This window comes from Rousettus aegyptiacus, unplaced genomic scaffold, assembly GCF_014176215.1.
Source record: "Rousettus aegyptiacus isolate mRouAeg1 unplaced genomic scaffold, mRouAeg1.p scaffold_m13_p_8, whole genome shotgun sequence".
Taxonomy (NCBI): domain Eukaryota; kingdom Metazoa; phylum Chordata; class Mammalia; order Chiroptera; family Pteropodidae; genus Rousettus; species Rousettus aegyptiacus.
The window spans coordinates 1284363-1311803 of record NW_023416311.1 but is presented as its reverse complement, the minus strand read 5'-3'; the positions used below and the strand labels follow the sequence as shown (position 1 = coordinate 1311803).

The 27441-nt window shown below is 56.5% G+C and overlaps 1 protein-coding gene across 1 annotated transcript; it reads right to left on the bottom strand.

Annotated features, from left to right (window-relative positions):
* Positions 1–11: 11 nt before the first annotated feature.
* On the bottom strand, positions 12–15322 carry ERN2 (endoplasmic reticulum to nucleus signaling 2). The gene is made up of 22 exons (XM_036225864.1): positions 15227–15322; positions 13513–13618; positions 13171–13204; positions 12872–12944; positions 11017–11089; positions 10764–10871; positions 10379–10480; positions 9205–9469; positions 7309–7387; positions 7077–7224; positions 6833–6960; positions 5728–5877; positions 5331–5484; positions 3388–3472; positions 3039–3228; positions 2844–2943; positions 2565–2764; positions 1205–1352; positions 997–1124; positions 442–565; positions 290–357; positions 12–203 (listed from the first exon to the last, which is right to left on the bottom strand). Exons 1-22 carry the CDS (start codon positions 15320–15322, stop codon positions 12–14), a joined length of 2751 nt encoding a protein of 916 aa, XP_036081757.1.
* Positions 15323–27441: the final 12119 nt, after the last annotated feature.

The window sequence follows — 27441 nt, the reverse complement described above, 5'->3', positions numbered from 1 at the left end:
CGAGGCCGGCCTCAGCTCCCTGCGGCGCCCGCGGCCGGCGGGTAGTAGGGCCGGAAGAGGCTCTCGGAGGCGCAGCCGCTCATGGCCTGGTGCGTGTGCAGGAGCAGCCGCGGGAAGCGGGCGGTGAAGTACTGGACGAAGCCGTCGGGCACGTGGCCCAGCGCCTGCCGCAGCTCGGCCGGCAGCTCCCTGTAGTGGTGCCTCTGCAGGGGTCAGAGCGGAGGGCAGGTGGGGCTCAGCGGCAGCCCGGCCCCTCGAGGGCCCCCACGACCCCGGCCCTGGAACGCACCTTGTTCCTCACGGCCCGCAGTAGGTCTCGCACCGACGTCCCCTGATAGGTCCGGAACCTCCTCAGGTCTGTGGGCATGGGAGGTGTGGGCGGGGCTGCCCTGCCGGGTCCCCTCGCCCCCCCTCTCCTGCCCGCCCGTGCCTGGCCGGTACCTGTCTGCAGTGGCACTGAGATGTGCTTGTACCAGTCGCCACGGACCACCATGGAGCCCCCCGCCTCCAGCCCCATCACCAGGGGCGCCTGCTCGGACTCCTTCTCCAGCCAGTCGCTGACGTCCTGGGACCCCAGAGCACTCCTGAGCCTGTGCCTGGCTTCAGAGGCCACAAGGCCAAGCGCCCACCCTGCGGTGTCCCTCCCAGTCCTCCCTGGCCCACGAAGGAGGTGCTGTCGCCCCTGCTCACAGATGAGCAAACCGAGCCCCCAGCACGAAGCCACTGCTCAAGGTCGCACAAGTCTGAGCGGGCTCACAGGCACGGCGTGAGCCACGGGGGCCGAGAGGGACGGGCAGCTGGGCCAGGAGCGTATCGAGCAGGCCACGGTGCCGAGGCAGCCCCGACGAGGCTTCACGCTCTGTCCGATCTGAAATAAGGGGCCAGGCCACCTGGCCCAGGAGGCAAGTCCCCGCCCGGCTTCCCCTCTCCCTGGGGAAGTTGCACAGAACCCAAACTTGGGACGTTCTGGGGCTGGTCCCGTGGTCCCCCCCTGACCTGGAAGAACTGGAGCTGCTTGGCTCTGCTCCAGAAGAAGGGGTGGGCCAGCACCTCGGGGGCAGAGGGGCGCGCCTGCGGCAGCCGGCTCAGCATGGCCTCCACCAGGCTCCGGGCCACCACCTGGTCTGGAGGGAAACGGGGTGGCTTCAGGCCCGCCCGGCCTCGTGCCCGGCTCCCCGAAGTCTGCTGGGCCAGGTCCCCTCACCATGGGCCTCCTCCTCCAGGTGGGCCAGACGGGGAGCCCCCGCAAGGATGTTGGCCTGGCGATACAGACTCTCTCCGAAGGGGTGGCCACCTCCAGAGAGCACATAGTAGAACACGCAGCCCGCGGAGAAGATGTCCACTGCGCTGGTCTGGGGCCAGGGAGAAGAGCGTGAGGAGGAGGTCGCCGCCTCCGGGAAGTCTGCCTGGCTGAGTTCTCCTGTGCGGGTTTGGGCCGGAGCGGAACCCAAGGCCACTTCCTGAGTGGCCTCCCCCCGGGCCGAGCCACCCGGCCTCCCCTTTGTGCCATTGAAAGGGGCCCGTGGTTTTCATCCAGAATCTCTGGCCCCGCTGAGCTAGTTCAGGGTTCCAACTGTCACTCCTCCAGGTGCGAAGCTAGCTGGGCAGGTGGCAGTGAGGCGGCGGCGAGGACCGCACGCTCTGGCACGGGCAGCACCTGGCACCTGGCTCTGCTGGTTGCCTCCGGGCCACCCTCTTGGCGTGGCAGAGTTCCATTTCCCAAGAACCCAGAAATCCAGATTTCCTTGTGCAACTTCCCCAAAGTTAAAATATTGGCCACTAATTGAGAAAACAAAACCCGAACAGGCCTCGCACGGCGCCTGCGGTCCTCGGGCCTAGGGGGGCCGCTCCGGCTTCCTCTAGACTTCCGAGGCACAGGCGGATTTGCCTAGTGACTGACCTTTCCTATTACTCTCATCCACGCCCATGACCAGCTTCTACCCACTCGCTGACAAAAAAAAAAAAACATCTACAGCCCCGGGGCCCCAAAGGTAAGCATCTGGGGCAGGGGGGGGTCAGATTCCACTCTGTGCTTAGACTGTGTTAGCTCATCCGATGCGCCCCAAACCCTCCGCCCCGGCTACGCATCAACATCCCCCCAGGCCCTGGCCCAGCTCGTCAGGTTAGAATCGCTGGCCGTGGGCCCGGGCAGCGGCTTTCTTTTAAGTGCCCGGTGACTCCGCAGCACGGTGACCGCTGAACACACTTAGCGCTCAGGGTTCCTCAGCGTCAGGCGGCAGACGGTTTGGGCCTGGTGATTCTTCGTTGCGGGGCCTGTCCTGGGCGTGGCAGGACGTGGGGTGGCAGCCCTGGCCTCCGCCCACCAGAAGCCAGTAGCGACCCCGCCCCGCCAAGCATGACAACCCCAGCGTGTCTCCAGACATGGGCCAGTGTCCCCCGGGCGGCGAAATAGTGCCTGGAGGAAGCCCCTGCTCAAGGAAGGGATCCATCATCCCACTTTGCAGAGGAAGGAACAGGCGGGGGGGGCGTGGCTCAGGCTCGCGCGGCAGGTGCCCCAGCGCCTGGCGGCCGAGGCCCTGGGCCGGGGCGGCGGGAGGACTCACAGGGCTCTCCGGGGGCTGCGGCTGCAGGAGCTCGGGCGCCATCCAGCCCTCCGTGCCGGGGACGCCCGAGCACAGGCTGAAGCTGCAGCGACCGGCAGGCAGCTTCTTGCAGAGGCCGAAGTCGGAGAGGACCACCCTGCCTCGGCCCTGGCTGTCGGGCCCCGAGACGAGGACGTTGGCGGGCTTCAGGTCCCGGTGCACTGTGAGGGCGGAGAGCCGGTGAGAGCGAGGCGGGCGGGGCAGGGCGGGCGGGCGGGGAGAGGAGGAGGCGGGCGGTACCTATGTGCAGGGCATGCAGGTGCGCCAGGCCGGACGTGAGCTGCCGCAGCGCCGTCACGGGCTCCAGGCCCCAGCGGTCCGGCTCTGGGTTTTCCACGTACTGAGGAGCAGCGAGGGGCCAAGCGTCACTCTGCAACTGGCCCCTCCAGGCCGGCACGCGCCCCGCCCCGCCCCCAACCCCTGGCCCCGGCTCACCTCCCGCAAGGAGGCCTGGCAGAGCTCCAGGGCGATGTAGTGGAACTGGGGTCCCCGCTCGGTACAGAAGTAGCGGAGCACGTTGGGGTGCCGGTCCGACTCTTGCAGCAGCTCGACCTCCCGCCGAACCAGGCCGAAGCATTCACGGAGGAGCCGCTTGACAGCCACCGCCCGCCCCTCAAACCGTCCCCTGGGAGGCGGGGGGTGAGGTTCAGAGAGGGCAGACAGAGGAAGGGGTTGAAGCCTGCACCCGCCTCGGGGATTCTTTGAAAGAATGGCTCTCTGGAGGACAGTGGCCGAAAGGGCTGTGAGAGCCACATGTCCAGCCCGGCTCCTGGCTGCCACTCACCGGAACACGAAGGTGCCCCCTGCCCCGCGGCCCAGCACGTCCCTGGGGTTGAAGGAAATCTTGCCGACCACAGTGAGCTGCTCAGCTAGGCGGAGAAACGGTGGGTGTCAGGAGCCACCGCCGCCCCCTTCCTCCAGACGCCCACACTGCCCTGCCCGGCCTGGCGCCAGGCTGCCCGGGTCCCAAGCCTGGTACTGCTCTGTGTGCGTGTTTGGGCACGTTTTTTAACTGCCACGCCCTGCATTTTCCCATCCGTAAAGCAGTGCAGACAAGGCACCTGTTCTCCAATTTGCCACAGTCCCCATCACTCCCTACTCTCCCACACGCCTGCTTCGCTCATTTACTTTATCCACGGGCGTGAGTGTGCGGCCTTCCCGTCGGCTTCCGAAATGTACCCCCCGTTTCCTCTCTCCTCAGAACCTTTGCCTGGGCTGTTGGTGCCGCCTGGATGCTCCCGCTCTACTTCCCCTCTGGTCACTCGGGTAATTCCTTCTCATGCTTGGGGGCGCAGCTTACCCATCTACTCCAGGACACTTCTGTTCGCACAGCCCCCCATGAGACAGCATTTATCACACTGCCCAAAACCTGCCCGGACCCTCTTAGGCTCTGCCTAGAGGTCATGAAGATGGCAAAGTGCGCCTTTAAACACAGGAGCAACTCAGTGTTACATAGAGACTGTTGTCACTGGGTTTTAGGAGCGGTCCCATGCTCCGTCTGGGTGCTTTATTTTCTGGGGCTCTTGTCCCGAAGCATTGATATCGCTTTGATTCCTTAGGGTGGGTAAAGAAGTTTAGGTGTTTTCTATAATGAGGTGCCCTGGCTGAGCCAGGGCTGGGGTTTAACACCCTCTTTTCTCCTCCAAGGATTATTGGCATCTACTGACGCATAAGGGAAGTGAGGTGTCTGGGGAAGGAATCGTGTCACCTCAGTGACAGGTCTAAGGGACAGTGGTGGTGAGGGCCAACTGCAGGACTACCTGGGAAAAGATGGAGTCTGGGGTAAAATAAGCCAGACTTGGCTCAAGTCAGGAGTCCAAGGAGATGATTGTTTTGGGGTGCAGTGGTATCCCCCAGAGCCAGTAACGTGGCATGAACTGCAACACTCAGGGCTCAGGCAACCCCGCAGTGGGGGTCGACCCCTGAGGAGGGGAGCTGCTCCCCCAGCAGAGGCACGGCAAACATGAAGGTGAACACAGGTGGCCATATTAGAGCATCGAGTCACATGTGGGGCGGGCTTCAGCCCTAGTTAAGGTGACAGCAGAGTGGCTCCAGGGCACGAGGTCGTGGTTTGAGCAGTGGCCAGGGGTTGCCAGCAACAGTTCCCGCAAAGGACCAAAGGCCGGCCCAGCCCACAGCCTGGACTGACTAGTGAAGACACGTAGGATCTCCCAGGGGCATCCCACAGATACCGAAGGAGGCTTGAAGGGCATGTTTATGGGAGCGAATTGAGAAAAGAAGAGAGAAATGTTTTAAAAATAAAAACCTCTAAAGAGGGGGAAAGGTCCCAAGTGGCACCTGGGTAATTTACCACATACGCTATTTTAGTTCATGTGTTAATAACCCCTCAATATGATTTAATAATAAAGATGGTGGTGACCTCTCCCCACGAGGCGATATAACCAAGCGGGCATTACTATTCTCATATGACAAATGAGAATACTGAGGCTCAGGGGAGTGAGCAATGCATCAAAGTTAACGAACTGTGGAATTACATCTATATCCGGTTCTTTCTGCATCCAGAGTCCTGGAAATTAATGACAATAGAAAAGGATGGCAGAAATTTCCAGAATGCTGAACTACATAGCAGGCACTATTCAAAATACTCTAAACTCATTTAGGCTTCACTATCCCAAGGTTTGTCTTCTAACAAACCGACCGAAGCTAAACCATGCCCTTTCTTTCCTCTGTCCCTGACTCCGCCCCTTCCTGTTCACCTCAGCTCACCTTCGGGGTCTTCAGTTGGCTCCGAGGGGCTTTGCAGCCTCTTCTTGTCCTGCGGGGTGGCCCCCGCGGGCTGGGACAGAACATTCTGTGCGGTGAGAGGAGGGTGCGCAGGTGCTGGGGGAGCCTGCTGCTTCTCTGCCAGCTGCTGCTGCTGCTGCTAAAACATGACGGCCTAAGAGCCCAGCCCCTGCCAGGCCCTGTCCCATGGTGGGCCTAGCAGCTGTGCCCGAGGGGGGCTGGCGCTGGACCAGGAACACAGAGCACACACAGTAGCAAGGGCTTGGGGAGCTGCCGGGAGGGAAAGGGCCGAATCGGAGCGGGGTGGTCTTGGAGAGGCGGAACAGAGTTCCCTCTAGGACACCCTAAAATGGTCCTGAGGTTGGGGTGGTGGGCTTACCTGCCTCATCAAAAAGAGAATCCACCCTCCCAGGAGGACAGCTGTGAGGCTGGCTGCCAGCAGGTCTTGAGGTCCCAGCCCTGGATACAAGTCTGGGGCTTTCTCTTCAGGATGTGGCTCCAGGGCCCAAGGTTGGTTCTGGCTCAGGAGCTGGGGAAAAACGGGCTTTCACTCTTAGCAACTTTCCCCCTAACTCTTCTTTATCACCCAGTACAGGGCTGGGCTAACTGGGTGGGTGCGGTCTGTGGGTGGGACGTGGCGCTCTCCGTGGTGCTGACGGAGCGAGTGTGTGGTCTTTGTGGTGTGGAGCGTGGCTCTTTCCGTGGTGCTGAAGGGCTCAGTGAGCGGGGGTCTTGGCGGGGCTGTGGCGCTCTCCGTGGTGCTGAAGGAGCGAGTGTGGTCTGTGCGGGGTGGCGCTTTCCATGGTGCTGAAGGGGCGCCGAGCGGGGGTGTGTGGGGTGGGACATCTCACCCCCCCCCCCCGGTGCTCTCCATGGTGCCGAAGGAGCGAGTGTGTGGTCTATGGTGCGGATGGTGTGCGCTCTCCGTGGTGCTGAAACATCGTGGCGCCTCAGGAGATTGGTCTTCCAAACCTAGCTAATGGCCAGCATCTCCTGGGACGTCACTAAAAATTACAGGTGCTCTTGGGGCATCAGCAAAAAAGTGCAGATAGCCACCTCCGGAGATTCTGAATTCAGTGGGGCTAGAGTGCTATCCACGTATTTCTAATGAGCAATCAGATTTAAGGATTATTGCTCCAGGGCAGGGCTGTTCCTTTGTAACCGAGAGATGCTTGTCCAGCCCTCGCCCAGGAGGACATGCTTTTATAGTTCTTCTTTGCTTTCATTTCCTCCATCGATAAACATTTTGTGACTTTTACATCGAAGAAGAGTAAAGGAAACCAACTCGTGTTTCACAATTTAGATAGCCAATATCATGTCGACATGTCTAACAAGTTTCTGGCAACAATAACAACAAAAAAAGGGGTACTGTGTGATGTCAACTGACCCACCTCCAAGCGTTATTCACAGAAGCCTGTAGTAAAGCTCCAGCGGCTGCCCGCCCATCTTCCAAGTCTGCCCCCCAAGCCCTCTGCCCTTCTAGCACTGACCTCCGGGAAGGGGGCTGGGGGCTGCGTACTCCCTGAAGGTCTGGTCTCAGGAGTCCCACTCCCTGGGGGGGGATGGACTCTCAGCATGGTGGTGTGCAGGACCGGGGGTGGCTCATGGTGTCCTGAGGGACACAGAACGAGTCAGCGGGCTGAAGGCGACTTCAGCCTTATGGCTCGGAAGCCAGGACCCCAGGTCCTTCATCTTCGTCTGTTCCAAATTTGAGCTAGAGGGTCTCACCGATGAGCAGCCACTGGCTAGGGAGGGCCACACTGCCTGAGGGGTATCTGACAGCTGTGCTAGGTGAGCCCTCGCGCTCTCCTGAGACTTGGAGTGTCACCTCGTCTGTGGTGGGGCCATCCATGGGGGCCAGGGTCAGTCCCCGAGGCTACAGCAGGAGGAGAATCACGCATGAGGGAGGCTCCCCCCGGCTCCATCCCCTCTTTCCAGCCCCTCAGAGACCCCTTCTCACCACCAGGGCCGTCCCTGTGTGAACCAGTGCTTTGGAAACATAGAAGCCAGCTTCACCCTTCCCCACGTACAGCGTCGTCCTAGTGGGGGACAGGAAAGGGGGAGAAGGATGAGCGATGGTGGTGGGTAGTTTCAGTTACCACTGCTCCCATGTTCTCTCATCGTCCCTTTCCACGTCGACTCTGGGCTTGGCCGCGTGACTTGCTTTGGACATTGAGATGATGGCAAATGTGATACAAGGAGAAGCTTGAGAAATTCTTATGCACTGGAGTTCGTCCTCTTGTATTGTCCTTTGGAACCCCAAGACCAGTATGGGAGGAGACCCAGCCTAGCCTGCTGGGACCATGACAGACCTTATCTGACACTCTCCAGGCCAAACAGGCCACTGACTATGAGACAGGTGAACCAGACCATCCTAGATCATCCAAGTTATCAGCTGACTGCACGTATTAGCCAAGAGTGCCCAGCCCAGAAAACCACCCAGCTGACCCACAGAATATTGAAAAATAATAAATGTTTGTTGTTTTGAAGCTCTTAAGTTTCGGGAGGTGGTTCGTTATACAGCAGAAGCTAACCAACAAACTCCATAGGCACTGTGTCTGAATCTATGCCTAGCCCAGACCTCTTTCGAGAGCTGCTTTCTAATTCTGAACTCACCACTGCATTCCTTGCCTCCTCCTCCTCCCGTAATGCTCCCTACCTCTGAAAACGACAGAACCCATGCACTTCTAGAGACCCGAGCATGATGCTTGACTCCTTGCTCGCAATCACCGAACTCCCTCATCACCAAATCTTACTGTGTTTTCCTTAATACCTCTTCCCTGCCATTTATTTCCATCTCTAGTGTTTCTGCCCTAGTCCAAAGTGTCTTCCTCTCTTGCCTGAGCTAGTGCAATGCTTCGTAAGTGCATGCTTCCTCCCCCATACCACTGAGATACTCTTCACACTGCAGCCCCCTATTTTTACGAAAAGAAAACATCATCGAATCACTTCTTTGCTTAAAACCCTCCAACGACTTCTCCATGAACACTTTGCCACAAGATCCCCACTTAACTTAACCTCAGGCCTTATTTCTTGCTCGGATTAATGCTCCAACCTACTTAATTTTTTCTGTTACCTCGATGTCATATTCTCTCTCTCTCTCTCTCTCTCTCTCTCTCTCTCTCTCTCCTTCCTCTGTTTCTCTTTCTCTCCCCTTCCTCCCTCCCCTCTCCCCCACTAATCCTTTAGGTTTCAACTTAGATGTCCCTTCCTCCAGGAAGCTTTCTATGATTTGGCTCCTGCCACCTGTCTTCAGTGTAGGTACATCTCCTATACATTCCCACAGCAAATGTATTCTCTGTGTCTCAGCCTTTATCATACCCTAATTGCCTCTTTACACACCTGTCTCCTCTACTAGACTCTCAGATTCCTGTAGGTAGGAACACTGGGCCTAACAGTGACTAATACATAGTAAATGCTCATTTAACATTTGTGGAACAAACCGAAGGAATGGATAGTCCCCAATTTTCCCCATCTATCTCTTGGTCCCCCGAGATGGTGACTCAGGTTTTCAGTGCTGTAAGGAAGGGTGGCCTTTAACAACCAGTAAGGCTACTGAGCAGAACAGGTGTCAGCCGGAGCATGGGAGCAGACACCTGGGGGCACCCCTCCTAGGCCAGACTTTAGCCCATCAATCGTTGAGCAGTGGGGCGATCTAGGGGGTCCTGGGATCACATGGGGAGTGCAGGGCACTGGTTATTTACCAACCAGTTTGATAAATGACCAGCTTGAAATACTTTGACCAACCCCTGGTTCAGCGGTGCTAGTGTTATGGTCAGACGCCACGCCTGCCCCTGGGACTCGGGCTACCACACTTCCAGAGGGGCCTCTCCAGTTCCCAGGCGTCGGCACCTACAGCAGCTGGACGTCCAAGGCGGAGAAGCGTTCGGGTGCGTCCTGCGGGCCCAAGGCAGGCAGCCGGATGTGGCCCCAGCGCAAGGCGAGGAAGTGCAGGGTGTCCCGAGCCAGGGTGAGGTGCGGCAGCTGGCGCAGGCCGTCCTGGTGCCAGGCGTAGATGCCCATCACAGGCACGCCCAGGTCCTGCGTCCACAGCACCGCCCCGCTGCCCGGGTCCACAGTCAGCAGCAGGCCCATCCCACAGGATGCCAGGTGGCTCGTGTCTGCCAAGAAAAATGGCTGGGGAGACGCAGTCGGGGAGGTCTGACGCGAGGCGCCTCACTGTGTCTTGGGGTGTGGGGGAGCTGCTCGGAGTATGGGCCATCAGGAGGGCCACTCAGGTGTGTGGAGGTCAGGTGAGAGCACCTGGAGAGTTAGCAGGACATGAGAACATCAGTCTGAGTTCATTGCGTCCCTTTGACCAGTCAGGGTCACCTGGGAGCTCCGTAGGATGTAGAGGTGAGGCAGGGTCATCCAAAGGTGACTCAGGTGTGAGAATCAGTCCCCGTCCCTTGAGAGAGGTCACTTAGGGTGTGGGGTAGTCGCTCATGTGCCGATGGCCACCCAGGCTGCTCCAGAGGCACGTGGGTCACTCGGGAGTGCGAAGGGGTGAGTCGGGGCCGTGGAGGTGTCACTCGTGATGGGTCAGGGTCACCTGTGCGGGTTCTCATGTGGGATGATGGAGTCGGGGTACCAGGGACCGCTTAGGGGCACTGTGAGGCCACTCAGGCCGTTGGTAGAATACTCAATTCCAAGAAGTGGTCAGGGTTACCTGGGGGGGAGGTCGCTTAGGGTCATTTGTCAGGGGTCATTCAACAGTGCGGGTTAATTAAGACGTATGGGGACCACTCAGTGTGTGGGGGTTGCTCGGGGTCACCTAGGATGTAGGGAGTCACCCAGGGTGACCTGGTTGGGGCTCACGTGGAGTATGGAGGACGTCAGGGCTGCTCAGGGTGCAGGAGGGTGTTGAGGGGGTCATGTAGGGCTGTCCATCGAGGGTGTGTCATTGAGCATGTGGGGTCTCTGAGGAGGTCAGCAGGCCAGAGTGCAGTGGGCCTGGTCATGGATGGCACTCGGGGTCCCCCGAGTTCGGCAGTTTCTCCGGGGCAGGGCCAGAGGAGGGTGGCACTCACATTTCCCAGGCGGGCCATCCATGTGGGGTGCTGAGTAGCGGCGGTAGGTGGTGTTCCAGCGCAGGGCAGGGGCCCGGGGGTCATGCATGGTGACCGTGTACTCTGGGGACGCCCAGAAGCGGGTTAGCGGCCACACCCGCCTGGTGGCCCGCCCCTCCCCATCCCAGGGGCTGGCGTCTTGTGGGGGTGGGGGCCGCCAGCACCCAGCCCTGGGGGTGGAGCCATGAGCATCACGAGGGCAGAATCCAGGTTACTGCTCTGTCCCCGGCTCTTCGTTCAGTGCTCAGGGACATGTCTACTGACTGACAGTTTGACGGGCTGTTTCGGCTTGGACAGTAATTGCCAGGTCTAGGCAGAGCAAAGAGGGGGGCTGCCCAGAGCTCACGTGTTCGGCCGATGTAGAGGCGGGGGGTGGAGGGGCTCTCTGTGGCCAGTGCCATCTGCGTCTCCCCCGACTCAGGGTCCACCACAAACCAGGCGTCCTGCTTCCGGCCTGCAGGGAGGAAAGCGTGCCCGCCCCTCAGTGGCCTGGGAGGGGGCGGTGCCGCTCCTCTGTCCGGTGCCCGGCTGGCCCATCGTGACCTGGGTCCCAGTCCCTCCTGGCCGGACCTGGCCCCGCCGGCGGGAGAGACGTTTACCGGTGTAGAAGACGCCGTCCGAGCTGCGGCACGGGGAGGCGTGGACCAGCTCCGGGATGGTGAAGGGCAGTTTCTGCGGAGAGGGGCACGTCTCAGCGGAGCCCCGTGCAGGCTGCGCATTGGGTGTAATTGCAACACTTCCCGAGACGCTGGGCTGTGTCTCAGAGAAGCTGGGGACGGTGCCGGCTTTAAAGACACCCGACGGGCACGCTGGCCAAGGGCAGCGGCGGTCCTGGTGTGGGTCCTGGACTAGGAAAACCATCAAGGATACGACTGAGGTACTTGACGATGTTAATATGGGCTGTGGGTTAGGTTAACGCTACTGCATCAATGTTAAATTTCCTGGGTCTGATCATTTATATTCAACTATGTGGGAGAAAGTCTTTGTTCTTAGAAATACGTGATGATGCTTCAGGAGTAAAGGGTACGCTGGCTGCAACTCACTCTCGAAGGTCTCAGAAGAAGAAATTATATATATATATGTAATTACATAATATATATGTAATATCTTTCGTATTCTATCTATTATCTGTCCATCTATCATCCATCTATCATCTATCACCTATCAGCTATTTATCTATCCATCCATCCATCACCCATCCATCTGTCCATAATCTAGCATTTATCCATCATCTATGTATGTATGTATGTATGTATGTATGTATGTATCTGTCTGTCTATCTATCTATTTATCTATCTATCTCTATCTAGCATCGATGTATCTATCTATCATTCATCTATCATCCATCCATCATCTATCGGAGAGCAGGTCTGGGCTTTATCCCAGGTGCAGTGGGGGCGATGTGGCTGACCACCACACATGCCACACTAAAGCCCTGCTGATGACCCCCCCTCCACGCCCTGCTCTCGCAGGGACATGCTTGTTCGGAGGACGTCAGTGGGTGCCCGAGCTCTGACTTCCAGTCAGGTTGGGATGGTGGGGAGGGGGTGAGATGGGCCATGTGCTCCCCATCGCCTCTCTGCAGGGTCTTCATGGATTGGCCATTTCCCGCCCACAAGGCCTTGGCTCCCGGCAGGTGACCCTCTCACAGGCTCCCTCTGGTGCCCGATTGTGGTTACTGCTCCCCCCAGCTTAGGGCAGATAACGGCCCCCACTGTGATGGGCCACCTGACTCATCTCCCACACTCCGCCCCCGCCTTGCTAAGCGACCCCTTTAGCAGGACCTCTTCAAGTTAGCCTCTTTCATTGTGCTGGCTGTTTGCCCTGGGACCTTAAATTTCTCATGAATTTCGCCCCTAAACTGCACACTCCGGGCCTTCCCGGCTGAACTCTGACCCCACCCCATTCCCCGTGAGGAATCCGGAGTCGTGTTCGACAGCCCTGGCGTGGAAGACGAGAGAACGCGGCCACCCATTCCTCCTCGCCCTCTGAGCCTGGCCGCATGACGTCTCTGACGAGGCCCTCGCAAGCGGCACAAGCGAAGCTCGAAAAGTGCTCGCGCTTCCGGCCCCCTGGTTGGCGCCATGGGAACGGGCCCGGGTTTGCCCGCTGCAGGACAAGACGCACGGCCCAGTGACCTCTGTCAAAAGCCGCCGCCACCCACCAGCTTGCAGACATGAAGCCGTCTAGCTGCCGGGTGGCCGACCACAGATGCTTGAACAAGCTCAGGCAAGACGCCCCAGCCCAAACGGTCACCCTGCAAAGCTGTGAGTTCAATACACTGTCTGGGTTTTAAGCCACTGAGTGTGGGGTGATTTGCTACTCAGCAAAAAGTAACAGAATCATAGGTTTTCCCCTTAAAACCCTCACAGTCCTGGCAAAGCCCCTTCGACCCTCATGGTCTGCCTCACGGAAGCCCGGCCCTCTCCCACCCCACGCACGCCGGAAACGCACCATGAGTCCCTGTTGTTTCTGGCTCCCCAAGATGTACAGGCTGCCATCGGCGGGGTCTGAGAGAAAGGCCGTTCTGTGAAGCAGAGAGGGGCGGGGGGCGGGGGGTTGGGTGCACGCCCCCCGCTTTCACGAAGGCCCCTTTCTCTCCACTCCCCAGCTAGTGGGAAGCACCTTGGCAGGCCCAGCTCTGCTCCCATACTTCGAACATGCCCCCTCATCCCCATCCACGAACACCCTCCAGACAGTGAGGGCCCCCTGGCCCCCAGCGGCCCCCCAACGAGGGCCACAGGCTCACTTACTCTGTAACGTATGTAGGGCCTTGGACGGCGGGATCTGTAAGGACAGGGGCACGGGGCCTGAGCGCGTATCGTGCACCAGACCCCACGCCAAGCACCCGACGCGCATAGACTGTGACCCTCCCAGCAGCTCCGGGAGGCGGGGCCGTTACCCGTGGCTTCATTTGACGAGTGGAGACACTGAGGCTCAGAGAGGCAGAGCGACTGTCCCCAGGCCGCACAGCCGCTACGCGCTGAAGTCGCCTGCAGACCTGGCCTGTGGGATTCCAGACCCCTTGTCCTCGCCCTCTATGACACGCTGACACCACTCCAACTCGGGGGCCGAGCGGTGACCCCCCTGCTCACCGTCCCTCAGCGTCCACTTCAGGTCACCCGTCTGCTTGCTCAGAGCGTGGAGACTTCCGTCCAGGGTGGATACCAGCAGGAGGCTCTCGGGCCTGAGCGTCTGGGCCTGCGGCGGGAAACGGTCCCGAACCCTGAGAGGCCAGGGACCCGCCCCCCATCGCCGCAGGACAGAGGAAGGAGGAAGGACGATGGGGGAAGCCCTCCCCCGGCTGCCTCTGCGTCCCAAGTCCCACCCCGCCCCCGCCCCAGGGCCTCTGGTTTCCCGAGGAGGAATGAGGTCACTGGCGCTGGCCCTCGCAGCCTGCCTGGGAGACCCCTGCTGTGTCCTCACCTTGGGGCAGGTGAGGGAGACGGCGGCTGAGAGGGATAGGGTGGTCGGGCCTCACGCCACACAGGTGGCAAACGGCAGACCAGCAGACCGGGGCTGGGCCCCCCTCTTCGAGACTCCAGCCCCCTCTCCCTTCCTCCTTCCCCACAGGGTCCGCCTCTCCGCCTCTCCGGAGACGCCCTTCGGCCTCCCCAAACCAGCCTGGCTGCTTCCCGTGCCAGGCCCCAGTGGGACCCTGGGCCGAGGCCGGGGTGGCCGAGGGGGGCGGGGGCTGGAGCTGCCCTCGCATCTGGGCCCCGTGGGGCTAACTCCCCAGCTCCGGTCCCTCCTTGAGCAAACAGGGTGCGGCCAGAGCTCCTGGCAGGAAGCTTCACATCCGGGTGGCCCAGCCACACCCCTGCAGAGGCCACCCCGGGGCTCAGGACCCTCAGGTCTGGGGAGAGAATCAGGAAACCACCCCCAGCCCCTCTGGCTCCCCTGGCGGCTTTGTGACCTTTGTGACCTGCAACGCGGCAGGAAAGAAGCCAGCCGCGCGCTGCCCGAGCCGGCAGCCGAGGTTTGTTTGACCAAAACGGTGTTTAAAATTTCGCGTGGAATTAACGGCCAATTACAACATTGGAAAGACTTGGCTTGAAAAAACCTGGATGTCTAATTTTCCTCATTTCTAGTGCTCTTCCTTCTGTCACCACACTGGACTCACACGTCTACTTGGCAAACGCGGGGTGAGCTCAGAGCCGGAATCCGGGGTGTGGGGGTGCCTGGCTCTGCTTGGTACCCATAACGGTTCAGCAGGCTCCGGACTGGACTGCTCAGCCGCTCAGCAGGGGAGACTCCATCCAGGCCGGGGGTGGGGGGAGGGGCCGAAGGCGCGGCTTTTGCCTTCCGGCGGCATCTGTGTCTGGACCCTCCCGCTCCCCGGCCCTGCCCCATGCGCCCCCCCCCTCACTTATCCCTGCGTGGGGTGGTGGGTAAGGGGCGTGTTGCGAGCCTCCTGGTTTGTCTGTGGAACTGGGCGCGTGGGCGCATTTCCCAGGGACCCTTAAACTGAGGCATTTGCTGAGGCAGCGGGGGTCCCAGAGGGCGCACGAGGCCCTGCAGGAGAGCCAGGGCCGACCCCCCCTCCCCCGCCCCGGCCTGGCGTCGCTACGTGCCCCAGCTGCAGGCGGGGCAGGCGTCGGGTCCCCTTTGCCCCTCCAGGCTGGCGCATCTCTCCAGCTGGGGGTTCTTGGGGGCGACTGGCCACGCCCCAAAGCTGGGAGGTTTCCGCTCGCCAGGGGCCAACTGGGGGCCACCCCTGCTCGCAGGGGGGGTGAGGCGCGGCGAAGCGCCCCTGCTGCCCGCCCTGCGTCTCAGCCCTTTGCGCCGCGCGTCCGCCGGGAACCTCACCTGCGGCGCGAGCGCCCCCAGCAGCGCCGCCAGCTGCAGCCGGAGCCGGAGCGGGAGCGGTGGCCACCGGCCGGATCCCCGGGCCGCGTTCTCCATAGCAAAGTGCGTGCGCGGCGCCGGCCGGGTCCCTCGGTGCCTCCAGGGGACAGCGCGGGCCGTCCAGCCCTGAGGAGACCCCGCACTGGCCTGGGCAGAGGCCGGCGCGCGACCTCCTCCCCCTTCCCACCTCTCCTGTCACACTGTGGAGCCCATCCCCCAGTCTCCCCGCAAGGAGAGCTCTGGGCTTGCCCGGGGGAGGGATTCGCCAGCCAGGCCCTTAAGGACAGGTGCTGTGCCGGCCTTAGCTCCCTTGCGCTCAGACCTGCAAGTCAGGCTCCCGCGTCCCCCTCAGGGCTGGCTCTGTCACCGAGCCAGGGGCCTCTGCCCAAGGCTGATGGGCTGACTCAGTTACCTGCTCGGTAAATATTTGCCGTCTCTGGGCGGCGGGAGGGCTGTAGTCACTGAGCCCGTCGGGCTCACACACCCCTGTCCACTGCGGGTTGGACGGTACAGTGTCCCTGTGTGTTGAGTGTTGGACAGTACAGCGGCCGGCGAGGCCTGGCTTTGGCCGTGACAGTCCTTGCGGCAGGCAGACCTCACTGGCCCGGCTCGGGAGGGCCTGCGGGGTCCCGCCAGCTTCCGAGTTTGCCCCCACGCATTTCTCCTCCATCCGTGTGTGCAAACCTCTGGCGGTTTGAGGACCGCGAACCCCGACTCCCCTTTGCCATTCTGGCCCTTCCTCGTCGCACCCGCAGCCACGGAAGGCTTCGCTAGCCGGCCCCAGCCTTCGCCTCCACCCCGAGTCCTGGACGCTCCGGGGACTCGCCGGGGACAGTCCAGCCTCTCGGGTGGAGGACTGCGCCTCGCAAGTGACTTAATGGCCACGCCGCCCACTGCGCGGCCACACTTGGACCTCGTCACACACGTTCCCTCCTTCAGCTCCTGCTCCGGCGACAGCTTCCCGTGCTCGCGGCCGCCCCCTCCCTCCATCCTCCCGTGTGATGCCTCAGCGATGCCTCGGGCCTCGGTCTCTCGCCCCATCCCGGGCCCGGCCAACCACCTGGACTCTGCCGTGGTCTTAACCTGGGTTTCCTAGGAGCAGAGCCCGGCAGGGGCTTTTCGTGGAAGTGACTGATGAGGTCACGCTCTCTAGAGAAGGGTGGGGCAGAGGAGGGGTCTCAGCTGGAGTCGCACTTCAGTCCGGTGTCATGGGGGGCGGGGCCGGCCCTCTGTGCTCCTGGTCTGCCAACCGCTGGCCGCTGGTCCCTCCCTGGTCTGGCTGCGATCTCCCAGGCAAACAGCGCCTGCTGGCTGAGGGTGAGTGTTTGCAGAATGGGGTCTATTTGAGCCCTTAGAGGCGAACAGTCTCAGCGACTCGGGGAGGGGCGCCCGGCTCTCTGAGGGGACCTGGACAGTCCGCGGCAGCGTCCAGGACGATCAGCAACCCCAGGTCCCTGGCTCTGCCTCTCCCGCCGACAAAATCCTGACCCGGAAAGATGCTGCCAACCTGCTTTGCTCCAGTCCCAGGGTCCGCAGCCCAGTCCACCCATCGGTCACTTCGTGAGTCCCCCGCTCGGTCATCTTCCTCTTCGCTCTCTCAGTTCCCTTAGAGGCCACGTCCCCTCCAGACTCATGACGGCACCGGCAAGTCCTCCTACCTTCCTGACTGAAGTGAGCCCGTCACGTGTGATGCCCCTCACATCCCTGCACCTTCCCTCCCCAGACAGAAGCTTCCAGAGCCTTATCTCCCCATGTTCATGGGACACAGTGACCCTCTCTCTTTAGACGTGAATAGATAATTGTAATCTACTCATTTATAAATGTCCCCCTCCCCCACACAGCCCTTCTCCTATCCAGGCTGCTCTGAATTTATTTCCTCCCGAGAGGGATGAGGCGGCGGAAAGACAGGACGTGCAGTTCCTGTCAGCTTCGCGTGTTCGAGGAACTCGGGCGTGGGCCCCGACTTGAGAGCATGAATATGGAGTCGCACAGACCTCAGCGCCGGACCGGAGGAGGGGTGAGGAGGGACAAGGGGTGAGAAGGCACAGCAGGTCCCTGAGAAAGACAGGACCCCGTGTAGGTTTGCGGGGTTGAAGGGCAGAAGGGCCCCGTGTCTGGCTTCCTGGGTAGAGCCTGGGGCGGGGGCAGCCCACCCGGAGGAGCTGCACGCTCCGTCTGGGCGGGGGCGGGGGGCGGGAGGATGGGGAGGTGTGATATGGAGGTGAGTGAACGCTTTTTACATGCAGGGGGCAGAGAGAGAGAGAGAGAGAGAGATTTCAGAAAGCGAAGAGGGGCATAGAGCAGAGACCAGGGAAGCCGGGGCACCCCGGCGGCCGCCGTCTGTAACAGACGACAACGGGGACTCGGCGCCCTTCGGCCTCCCGGGACTCTGTGAACTCCACGCAGAAAGGCTTCGAGGAGCAAGATGGGACCTGCGTTCCTCGTGCTCGGCACAAAGGGAGCTTGCTATAGAAAGTGAAACCGAATTGCAAAGAAAGAAAGTGACGTGTGTTCTTCTCAGCGCAGTTCGAGCCCGTGGGTGCCCTGCTCCTGCGTGCGGACGCATGAACCCATAGCCTTCCTCCATCCTAGCACAGGAAGGAGGAAGCAGACGCGCCCGCGGGAAAAGTATTCCGGTCATGACAGCAGCGAAAAGAAGAGGCTTGGAAACAAATGTAACTAGAAAGGCTCGAGACCCATGTGAAGAAAACTATAAAATCTTACGAGGGACGTAAAACGAAATGTCGGCCAATGAAAAGCTATGGCCCTGTGTGGGCAGAGTCACTAATGCAATTAAAATGTCCATTCTCTGCGAATCAAATTATAAGTATAATGGAATTCTATGAACCCACGGTTTTCGAGATTTGGCCAAAATAAAAATTACAAGTGAGAATTAACGCCCGAGAGCAGACCAAAGAAGTGTGCACATAAAGAATAATTAATGAGAAGAGGCTTCTCTTACCAGGTATCAGAATATGCTATAAAGCCACAATGTCAGTATAGTCTCAGCACAGGAACTGGCAAATAGAGAAATAGATCTGTTGGACCCAACAGAGAATCCAGAAATATATATCAGCATTTGTGAGAATTTAATAAATAACAAAGATGATATTTTAACTCACTGGAAAATTTAATAAACGCCTTGGCATCATTATCCATCAGAAGGAAAGTAAACCCTTCTCTTCTGAAAAATAGATTTTGGTTCTTAGAGCCCCTCAGCAGTACGGATGGCCCCTCAGGCTGATATGTTTTTAAGGACTGGCTGGTGACCACAGGGAGGAGCTGTTGGGCAGAGGCTGACCCTATGGAGTGGGCTTCGCTTTACCGGGGCTCTGGTGCCTGCCAGTCTGCCCTTTGGGCGTGTTGTTTGTGGAGGTGGTTGGGTGGGGCTCTGGCGTGGCCTGAAACTGGCCTCCAGCTGTGTTGGTCCTGGGGCCTCTTGGGAGGGGCTTGTTGCAGGTCAAGTCTGGCTGCTGCCTGTGGCCTGCCCGGGGCTACTTGTTATGAGCTACAAAGTGATCTGCAGATGTCACCACTTGAGCTGGGCTCGGAGGTGCCTGGGAGAGGCTGAGCAGCTGCGAGCGGAGGCCAGCTGGCGCTAGGGCTGGGCTGGGGGCTGCTTAGCAAGAGGTGCGGGGCCCACCAAGGCCAGATGCTGCTTGTTTGGAGTTTGAGAATATTCGACAGACTTTAGGAAAGTCCACAGCATGAGCCCAGACAGATCTTTTGTATGGAAAGGCCACTGGAAGTGGCTTGGGTGGGCCCACACATTGGGCGGGGTGGGGTCTCAGGGGATCACCGGGGTGGGGTCTCAGGGGATCACCGGGGCGGGGCCATGAGTGTTGGTCAGGTTGCTGGAGACTCAGGGCACCTGCCCGCATCCGGAAGGGGGCGGGCTCCACACAGGAACCGTGGGTACTGCCGGCACCTCTCTCAGGAAGAAGCCACCCCTTCGGCCCTCGCCCTGAAGCCAGACAATTCAGTCCTCCCCCACCCCAGCTGTCCCCTGTGCCATTTGAGCTTGCTGGAGTTCAGAGCAAGAGAGTCCGTCAACAAGTAAGTCCATGAGCACGGGCCCTTTACCAGGATTGCCGGCTCTCCAGCTGCCCTCCGTCTCCCTCAGACAGAATCTCCCCCGGTTTGCACGGCCAGAGGTTGTGGGGACTTCTCTCCCCAGCACTGGAACCCGGGGCTGGGGATCCGGCGTGCAATGCCGGGGGGTCCTCCGCAGCTGAGATATTGCTCCCGATTCTTAACTGCCCCACGTGGGGGCAGACCAGCCCATTCTGCAGCTCTTCCCCTCCTACCAGTCTCGACGTGGCTGCTTCTCCGTGTCCTTAGTTGTAGGACTTCTGTTCAGCTAGACTACAGGTGTTTCCCAAGGACGGTCGTTCTGTAGTTTAGTTGTAATTCTGATGTGTCTGGGAGGAGGTGCGCACAGTGCTTCCTGCCCCACCAACACGATCGAAAGCCTCCCTCTTTGACAGCTCGTTTCTTTTTGGCGCTGAATAACGTTCCATTGTATGGGGGAGACCACAGCGCATTTGTCTCTTCACCCACCGAAGAACGAAGAACGTTCTGGTTGCTTCCAAGTCTTGGCAGTTATGAGTAAAGCTACGACAAACATCCACCTACAGGTTTATGTCACACCTACAGGAAAGTGTACAAATCATAGGTCACATAGTGACCACAACCACGTAACCTGTGCACAGATCAAGAAACAGAACCTGACCAGCCACCCCGAAAGTGCCCTGGACCCTATTCTAAGAGCAACTGCTACGTCGACTTCTCACGCCGCTGGTTAGTGAGTTTTTGGTCATTTTGGATAGGTACTTGAATGGAAGCACACGGCGCGTCCTCTGCGACGCCTGGCTTCTCTTTTCCGCGTTATTTTTACGAGCTTGTTCGTGGCTTCACGTGCCATCGCGTGCAGCCGCGTTCACTCTCATCACGCGGTGTGAATATCCCGCAATTTACGCGTCCGTCTCAAAGGCGACGGGCATTTGGGGTTTGGGCTGTCGTGAAGAGTGCTCGGAACATTCTCGCACCCGGCTTCTGTCGCGTGCATATTTAGGGTCATGGAGCACGTGTAGGTTCAACTCCAGGAGGCTTAGGAGATTCTCCAAAGTGCGTGTACCAGCTTATCGTGGTGGTGATGGTGGGTTGTTTTTTATGCAAAGCGGAAGATGTAGAAGCTATATAAGATTTTAAAAAGATATATTTGACCACATATAAAAAATCAAAAGTGTTAGAGGGGAAACAGCACCCTAAACACACACCTGATTAGGAAAATACGGGCAACGAGGAAGATAAATGAAGACGAACGTTTATAACATACAAACTGCAGCTACGAATCGACAAGAAAAAAACGAACAAGAAGCATGCAAAGGCTGCGAACGGGCGCCTAGTGTCAGAACAATGCCGGACATCAAGAAAGTGCGTCCAAAACCACTAGCGGTCAGAGAAAATTTTAAACAAGTTTTAAAAAAAGTAGCAAGTATATATCGCATATATATGCCTGTAAGTGTTCAAAAAGTAAAAAAAATGGTCCAGTAATGGTGAGATGTTGATGATTGCCGAGGCTGAGTTGTGAGTATTGGGGGGCTCATTATACTACTCCATCTCCGTTCAAAACGTTTGGAAATGTTTATAATATAAAAAAAAAAAAACCACCTTTGAACAAACAGACAAGCACCGAGCCTATGGCTGCCAGGCGTTGGGTGAAGAGCACACTTTCATATGAAGCCGGTGAAAATGTCAATCTCACAGACGTTTTTGAATGCAATCTGAGAAGTTGTTTAAAACCAAACACGCAAACGCCCCCTTCGACCTGGAAAACCCACACTTAGGGACCATTTCCATAAAAATAAAACATCTTTACGTAAAAATATGTCTTAACATATACAATATCTATTTTAAAAGGTTTATAATGGCAAACAGACTACGGTAGACTGGTAGAAGGGGTAAACGCAGCAAAGAAGAAAAAAAGATTTAAAAAAATTGCCATTCAACAAAGTATCATCGCGTGTCCATCCATTTATGCAGAAGTGGCTGTCTCTGTGGTGAGTGTGAATGCGTTAGTGTGCATGAGCCCTCGCCCAAGAGCGATTTTAATCCCCATGCGCTCGGAGCATGTCAGCCCATCAGAATGCCTTCACGGTCTTCCCTTCACCCTTTGGGCCTGAAAGTAGTGAGTGCTGAAAAAAAAAATACGTAAGACCCTCTCCTTGCCTCATGCATATTACCTTCCTCAATCTGCTGACTGACTTGCGAAGGTTTCAAGGTCCCCATTCTACAGGTGGGCAAACTAACTTTCATAGGCATTAAGTAATTCGCCCAAGCTTACAAAGCGTACGAGTTTTCACACCGTTCTACAACTTGCATTTTTTTTTTAACTTAAACTATCTCGGCGATCTCTCCATATTGGCTTGGAGGAAGTGTCCCTTTTAATTTTTTTTCATAGAGCCATTTTATTTACCTATTCATCAGGTATACTTTGCAGATACCTTCGGGGACAGTCAGGTCATTGTTGCACTGTTTTGTGACGATTACCGCTGTCACGCTGTCCAAAACTGTCCTGTTTTATGACCCTTTCCAAACCTGATTCAACCCCCCCCCCGCAAAAAAAAACAAAAACAAAAACAAAAAAACGGTTCGATGTTAGTTCTGTGATCCCTTCCCCAGATGGGCAAAATTGTCCTACGGGTCAATCGAAACCATGGCTTGTGCTTCTGGGTGCAAGCCGGTTTATGCCGGTCCTCATGCCGGATTTTAGTTTCTCTGGGGGAGGAGAAAGCATCTCAGTCTTCTTCCGAACACAGGTCTGTAGAGAAGGCGGAAGTTACAGCCTAGAGCAGAGTCGCCTCTGGGCGGAACCCAGCCTGCTGCCTGTTTTAATACGGCCCATAAGCTAAAAGTAGCGTTGACATTTTTGGCTGGTTGTGGGGTGGGGGGGAGTAATATTTCGTGACACATGGAAACGATGCAGGTTTCAAGTTCGCACGCTCCTGAGTCGAGGCGAGTTGGCACGCGGCCATGTCTGTGTGTTGCTGAGTCGTCTGCGGCCGGTTCCGCTGCCCAGCGGCGGGGCCATGTAGCTGTGACAGAGCCACGGGCTGCTCCAGGCCTCGCGTGTTTGCTGCCCAGCCCGTCACGGAAGACGCGTGCCAGCCTCGGTAGAGCTCGTTCCCCGCTGGCCTGGCGTGAGTCAGCACGAGGGGAGGTGGTGGTTTTCGCTTCTCGGTTTGAAACGCATAGCAGACCCGGGAGTCCCACACTGAGCTGCGACCGTCCACGTGGGAGCCGTGACCTTTCGCTTCTCAATGCCGTATCGATTCTCATTACCAGACTCATTGTCTCCACTTGGCTGGACAACCACGCTCCTGATTTTCCTTCTACGTCACTGGGTGCTCCTCTCCACTCCCGTGGCCAACCCCTCCAGCTCCTCACCCCACTTCTAAGTGTCAGAGGGTCCCAGTGTCTCTCTCGAAATCCCAGCTCCCACATCCAGCTGACTACTCTTTATCAGGAAGTTTAGCAAGAAGCTCAGGGACTTGCACAATTTCTCCTTTGGAAATGTGTTCCTTTCCGTCTTCACCATCTCAGCTAATGGTGCCTTCCAGATGTTTAGTGCCGGCATCTGGGACTTGTCCTTGGGGCCTCTCTCTCTCTCTCTCACACCTTACATCCAACGCGTCAGCAAATCTCATAGACGCCTCTTCCAAAGGGACCTTTGCACGAGCTCCGCGGCCGGCATCTTGATCCACCGTGATCTTTCACTTGAATTCTTACAACAGTCTCCCAGCTTCCGCGTTGCCCCAGTTAAGTCTCCGGATAATGGCCAGAGTGAATCTTGTGATGCTATTAAAACAGAAATTGAGTTATCTCACTCTCCAGCTTAAAACCCTACGACTGCGTCCTAAAATAAAATGAATAAAATAAGACTCCTTAAAGACTCTGCAAGACCCTGCCTACTTGAAGTTCGCGATCTCTGTCCTCGCCATCAGAGATGAAAATAATGTCTCCTTTAATTTGTATTTGTAACCTTGGTGAAGTTGAGCATCTCTTTATGCTTTTTTTTTTTTTACTGTTTCTATTACACCTTTTATCCCATTTTTCCTAATCTGTGTTTTTGTTTTGTTGTTCTGTCATTGTCTTTTTGATTTTTAAGGGATCTTTATATTTTAAGGAAATGATCTTTTATCTTTTATATAGACCGTGAATGTTTCCTAATTTGTCTTTTTGGCTTCAAATATATATGTATAAATATCCATCCATCCAGACATTTTAATTTTCACACAGTCGAATTTGCCAATCTTTTCCCCACAGTTTCTTTGCTCTATTTCATGCTCGGAAAGGCCTCCTCCAGCTCAAGATTATAACAAAATCTATCTTTCCTCTTGTATTGTATGGTTTCATTTGCATTTAAGCCTTTATTTTATCTGGGATTAATTTTGGTATAAGAAGGTAGGGGGTACAGCTTTATTTTTTCTCCCAAAAGACAGATGTCCCAAATGTTATTTATTGAGCAATCCACATTTCCCCCACTGATTTGAAAAGTGACTTTTATCACATGCCAAATTCCCATATGTATTTGGGTCTATTTCTGACTTTCTTGTCTGTTTCTTGTCTGTCTGTATATTCCTGTGTTATTACCACATATCTTATTGTACCTTTATAATATATTTAAAAACCTGCTAGAACCGGTTCACTCTCAGTACTTTTACTTTCCGGAATTATCCGGGCAATTCTCATTTTAATTAAAAACCAACGACAACTTTATTAAGACGTAATTCACGCAGTGTACAATTAATTTACCTTTTAAAGTGTAGAATTCAATAGATTTAATATCCCCACAGCTGTCACCAGTCAATGTCAGGACATTTTCACCACTTCAAAAATAAACCTCGTACCCTTTAGCTGTGACACCCCCTTTCCGCCCGGTCGCGCAGCCCCTGACAACCCCTCCTCCACTCTCCTCTCTACAGACTTGCCTCTTGTGGACTTTTCATGATAAATGGAATCGGGAAACACGTGGCCTTTGGTGACTGGTTTATTTTCCGTAGCGAGGTGTGTGCTCCCAAGGCTCCCCCAGGTCGTGGGGCGCGTCAGTACCTCGTCCCTTTTCATGGCCGGAGAAAGCCCCAGTGTCTGGACGCACCGCGCTTGGTTGACTCCTCCACCAGCGGACATGTGGGCGGCCCACCTGGCAGCCGCTGCGCACGCGCACGGGCGAGTGTTTTTGGGGCACCCGTTTTCCGCCCTTTCGGGTCTTGACCTGGGAGCGGGGTCGCCCGGGGTTGCTCGTCCGACGACGGTTCGGTTGGACGCGCCGCGGACTGACCAATCCGCTTCCCCCAGCGGCCGCGCATTTCACGGTCCTGCCAGCAGCGCGTTGGGGCTCCGCGTTCTCCACGCGCGGGCCAAGACTTACTTTCCATTGTTCTTTTTCGTTTGTTTTGTTTTTCATTTCCAGCCAGACTAGTGGGTGTGAAGTGACATCTCGGCGTGGTTTTGTTTGTGTTTTCCTGGTGACTAATGATGTTGGGCGCCTTTTATTTATTTATTTCTTTTCCCGAGCGTGTCTGTGTGCTTATTGGCCATTTGTCTGTGTTCGGAGAAATGTCTGCTCAAGTTTCTTGGCTCATTGGGAAATCGAGTTCCTTCCTCCCGGACACGGAGCTTCCGCCACCATGGCGGCGTCCCGTGGGGTGGCTGGCATTTGTCTCTCTTGCGTCTGGAGCTCCGACGTGGGATCCGGATCTAGGAATTAAAAACAACGATTTTGCCATGTGGTTGGCGTTCTTACTGTTTGCTTCTTGCTTTAATTATTTCTGTGACTACTTCATGGCTTAGCTCGTTTAGAGTTTCCCCGGCTTCTCTGAAAGAAGCAGAGAAGAAGGAGAAAAGGCAAAAAGCCTGTGAGAAGACAGCGAGAGGCCCTGAGCGAAAGGGGCAGCGGATACAGAGAGACTGTTTAAAGCCTCACCTGGCAATGAAACAGGAAGCCTGGAGAAGTGCTTTTAGCAGGTGACAGGTGAAACCCGGAAGTCAAGCGGTGGTCAGAAACTGGGGGTGATGACGGTTCGGTGCTTGAAATCGAGAGTCGGACGTTGTTTGAAACGTCAGGCGGAGAGGCAGCAAGGAGACGGAGCTCACCCCAGCCTTGAACCACGGTGTCGCCACCTTGAGCAGCCCTCTCGGGGGCTTCCCGATTTACCTGAAGAACCTCCTGTAACGGCGGAGGAAGTAGCTCTCCGATGTCCAGGTGGCGACGTCCCAGGGGACGGGTTTTTAAGTCATGCCGTTCACAGGTCTTATGGGACTGCGTGACCGAAACTGGGCACCACGCATCCCCTGTATGCACAGCCCATGTCCTTCCCCAGCAGGTGTCTGGAAAAAGGCATCCTACCTGTTCTACATTAAATCGGTTATGCCGCGACCTTACAGGACAGTGAAGGATTCACGTCAAAGGCATGCCGTACCTCGACTGAGCTCAAGGCAGATGACACGTTAATATGCCACCCCTGGGAACAGAAGGACATAAAGGCGTAGAAAGGGCTTGCTCTCTACCAATAATAATTTTTGGAATGTGCCATCTTATAACGTACCAAGCAAGAGCTAGGTAAATATGTATATCGTAAGGCACTCGATAATTTACATAATTTATATTTTTCCTCACTGACATCATTTGTCACCCCGTTGGAAAACAAAGTCATATGACCTTGGTTCCCAGCTCTTCGATCCATTTTACTACACAATGAACATTTCACACTTCAGCCAAACTCTTAATAAACATTAAGTAGGAATGTTTATTTTGCTATACTGCTGGAAATGAAAAACTTTAAAGGAGCTCCAAAACTCTTTAAAGCTTTCAAGTTCTTTTTGAGAGACATAGGTTAATGTTTGCTTAGCTAATAGTTGAAATTTATATAATTTGCCTTGCATTAAATTGTAACATTTGCAAAGTTTCAAGTGGACCAGTATCATAAAAAATGAAACAATGTTGCCTTGCATTAAATTGTAACATTTACAAAGTTTCAAGCAGACCAGTATGGTAAAAAAATAAAACAATGAAAACATTTGAAAAGCAGTTATTTGTCTTGTTATTGAATTGTTGAGCTCCCTTGAGAATGGCTACCAATTTTTATGTGGCTCAAAAGCAAAAGACAAAACAGAAACAAATGTTCATCCTGGATCCAGTTCATCGGATTCTGCAGATGAAACTCTTCACGAAGCATCTCCTTTTCCGTGGGCGTGGCCACGTACGCAGAGCTGATTTAGACCCCGCCCATGTGCGTGGAGCTGGAGCGGGTCCCAGCACAACATGTTCCTGCGGCCGGTGATGGCGTGTGACTGGGCGAACTTCATACGCTCTGGCCTGGGTCACTCTGAGCAGCGCTGACTCAGAGATTAAGGCTGGGGATGCTCTTTCCAAGATCAGCCTCCCACATCGGCCTGAGTGATGACTGTACCATGCATGGGACCCACGGTCCACTGGTTTCAGAGCTCAACCTGCACCGCACCCATAGCCTGGCCCCCAGCTATGAACTGGGGTGCTGCCTGGCTTCATTAGAGAGCAGCTTGCTCTTCTGTGAGCTTTATTTTTGTCCTTGGGGAGGCGTCTGAAAGAGAAGCAAGCACTTCTTAGATCAATAGTTTCAAGCCTTGTCTGATGCAAGCCTTGGCCTGGGGCAGGAGAATCAACTGTGTCTCTCCCTTCTCTCTCTCTCCAGGGTGGAGATGAACTTGAACCTTTGTAATGAATGCCTTGCATGGCCCCCCCGCCCCCCTGGGAAATTTGTGTATATGTGAGATTATGATGGGGGAAGTGGAGGAAACCTAGATTCACGACTGGACACCTGGGGTGCTTGTTCCTTTGTTGCTGAGTTTCTCACCCCTTGTCATCATCACCCCCACCCGAGGAGGATGTTGACACTTCCCCCTAACCCCCATCACCCCTCTCTTATGAAATTTTAATACCGCTGGTTTGTCTGTTCATGTACCGAATGTGCACCTGTGCTTTATCCATCAGAAGGATACGAGTTTTGCCCCCTTGGGGGCCATGTGGTCCCCACTGAGGATACAGGCTTTGTAATAATAGCCCACCCTGGCCCCCTGCCAGCCTCGCGGGGGGAGGGGACAGGAAGAAGGCAGCAAAGCTGGTGCTAGGAGGT

Bases quoted from the DNA above. Each gene is read 5' to 3' on its own strand.
- ERN2 (XM_036225864.1), bottom strand. From the start codon at position 15,322: ATGGAGAACGCGGCCCGGGGATCCGGCCGGTGGCCACCGCTCCCGCTC. The intron at 12,945-13,170 runs GTAAGTGAGCCT...TCTGCTTCACAG, and splicing joins GGCCCTACATACGTTACAGA to AACGGCCTTTCTCTCAGACC. The intron at 5,485-5,727 runs GTAAGCCCACCA...ATGTTTTAGCAG, and splicing joins TTCTCTTTTTGATGAGGCAG to CAGCAGCAGCAGCTGGCAGA.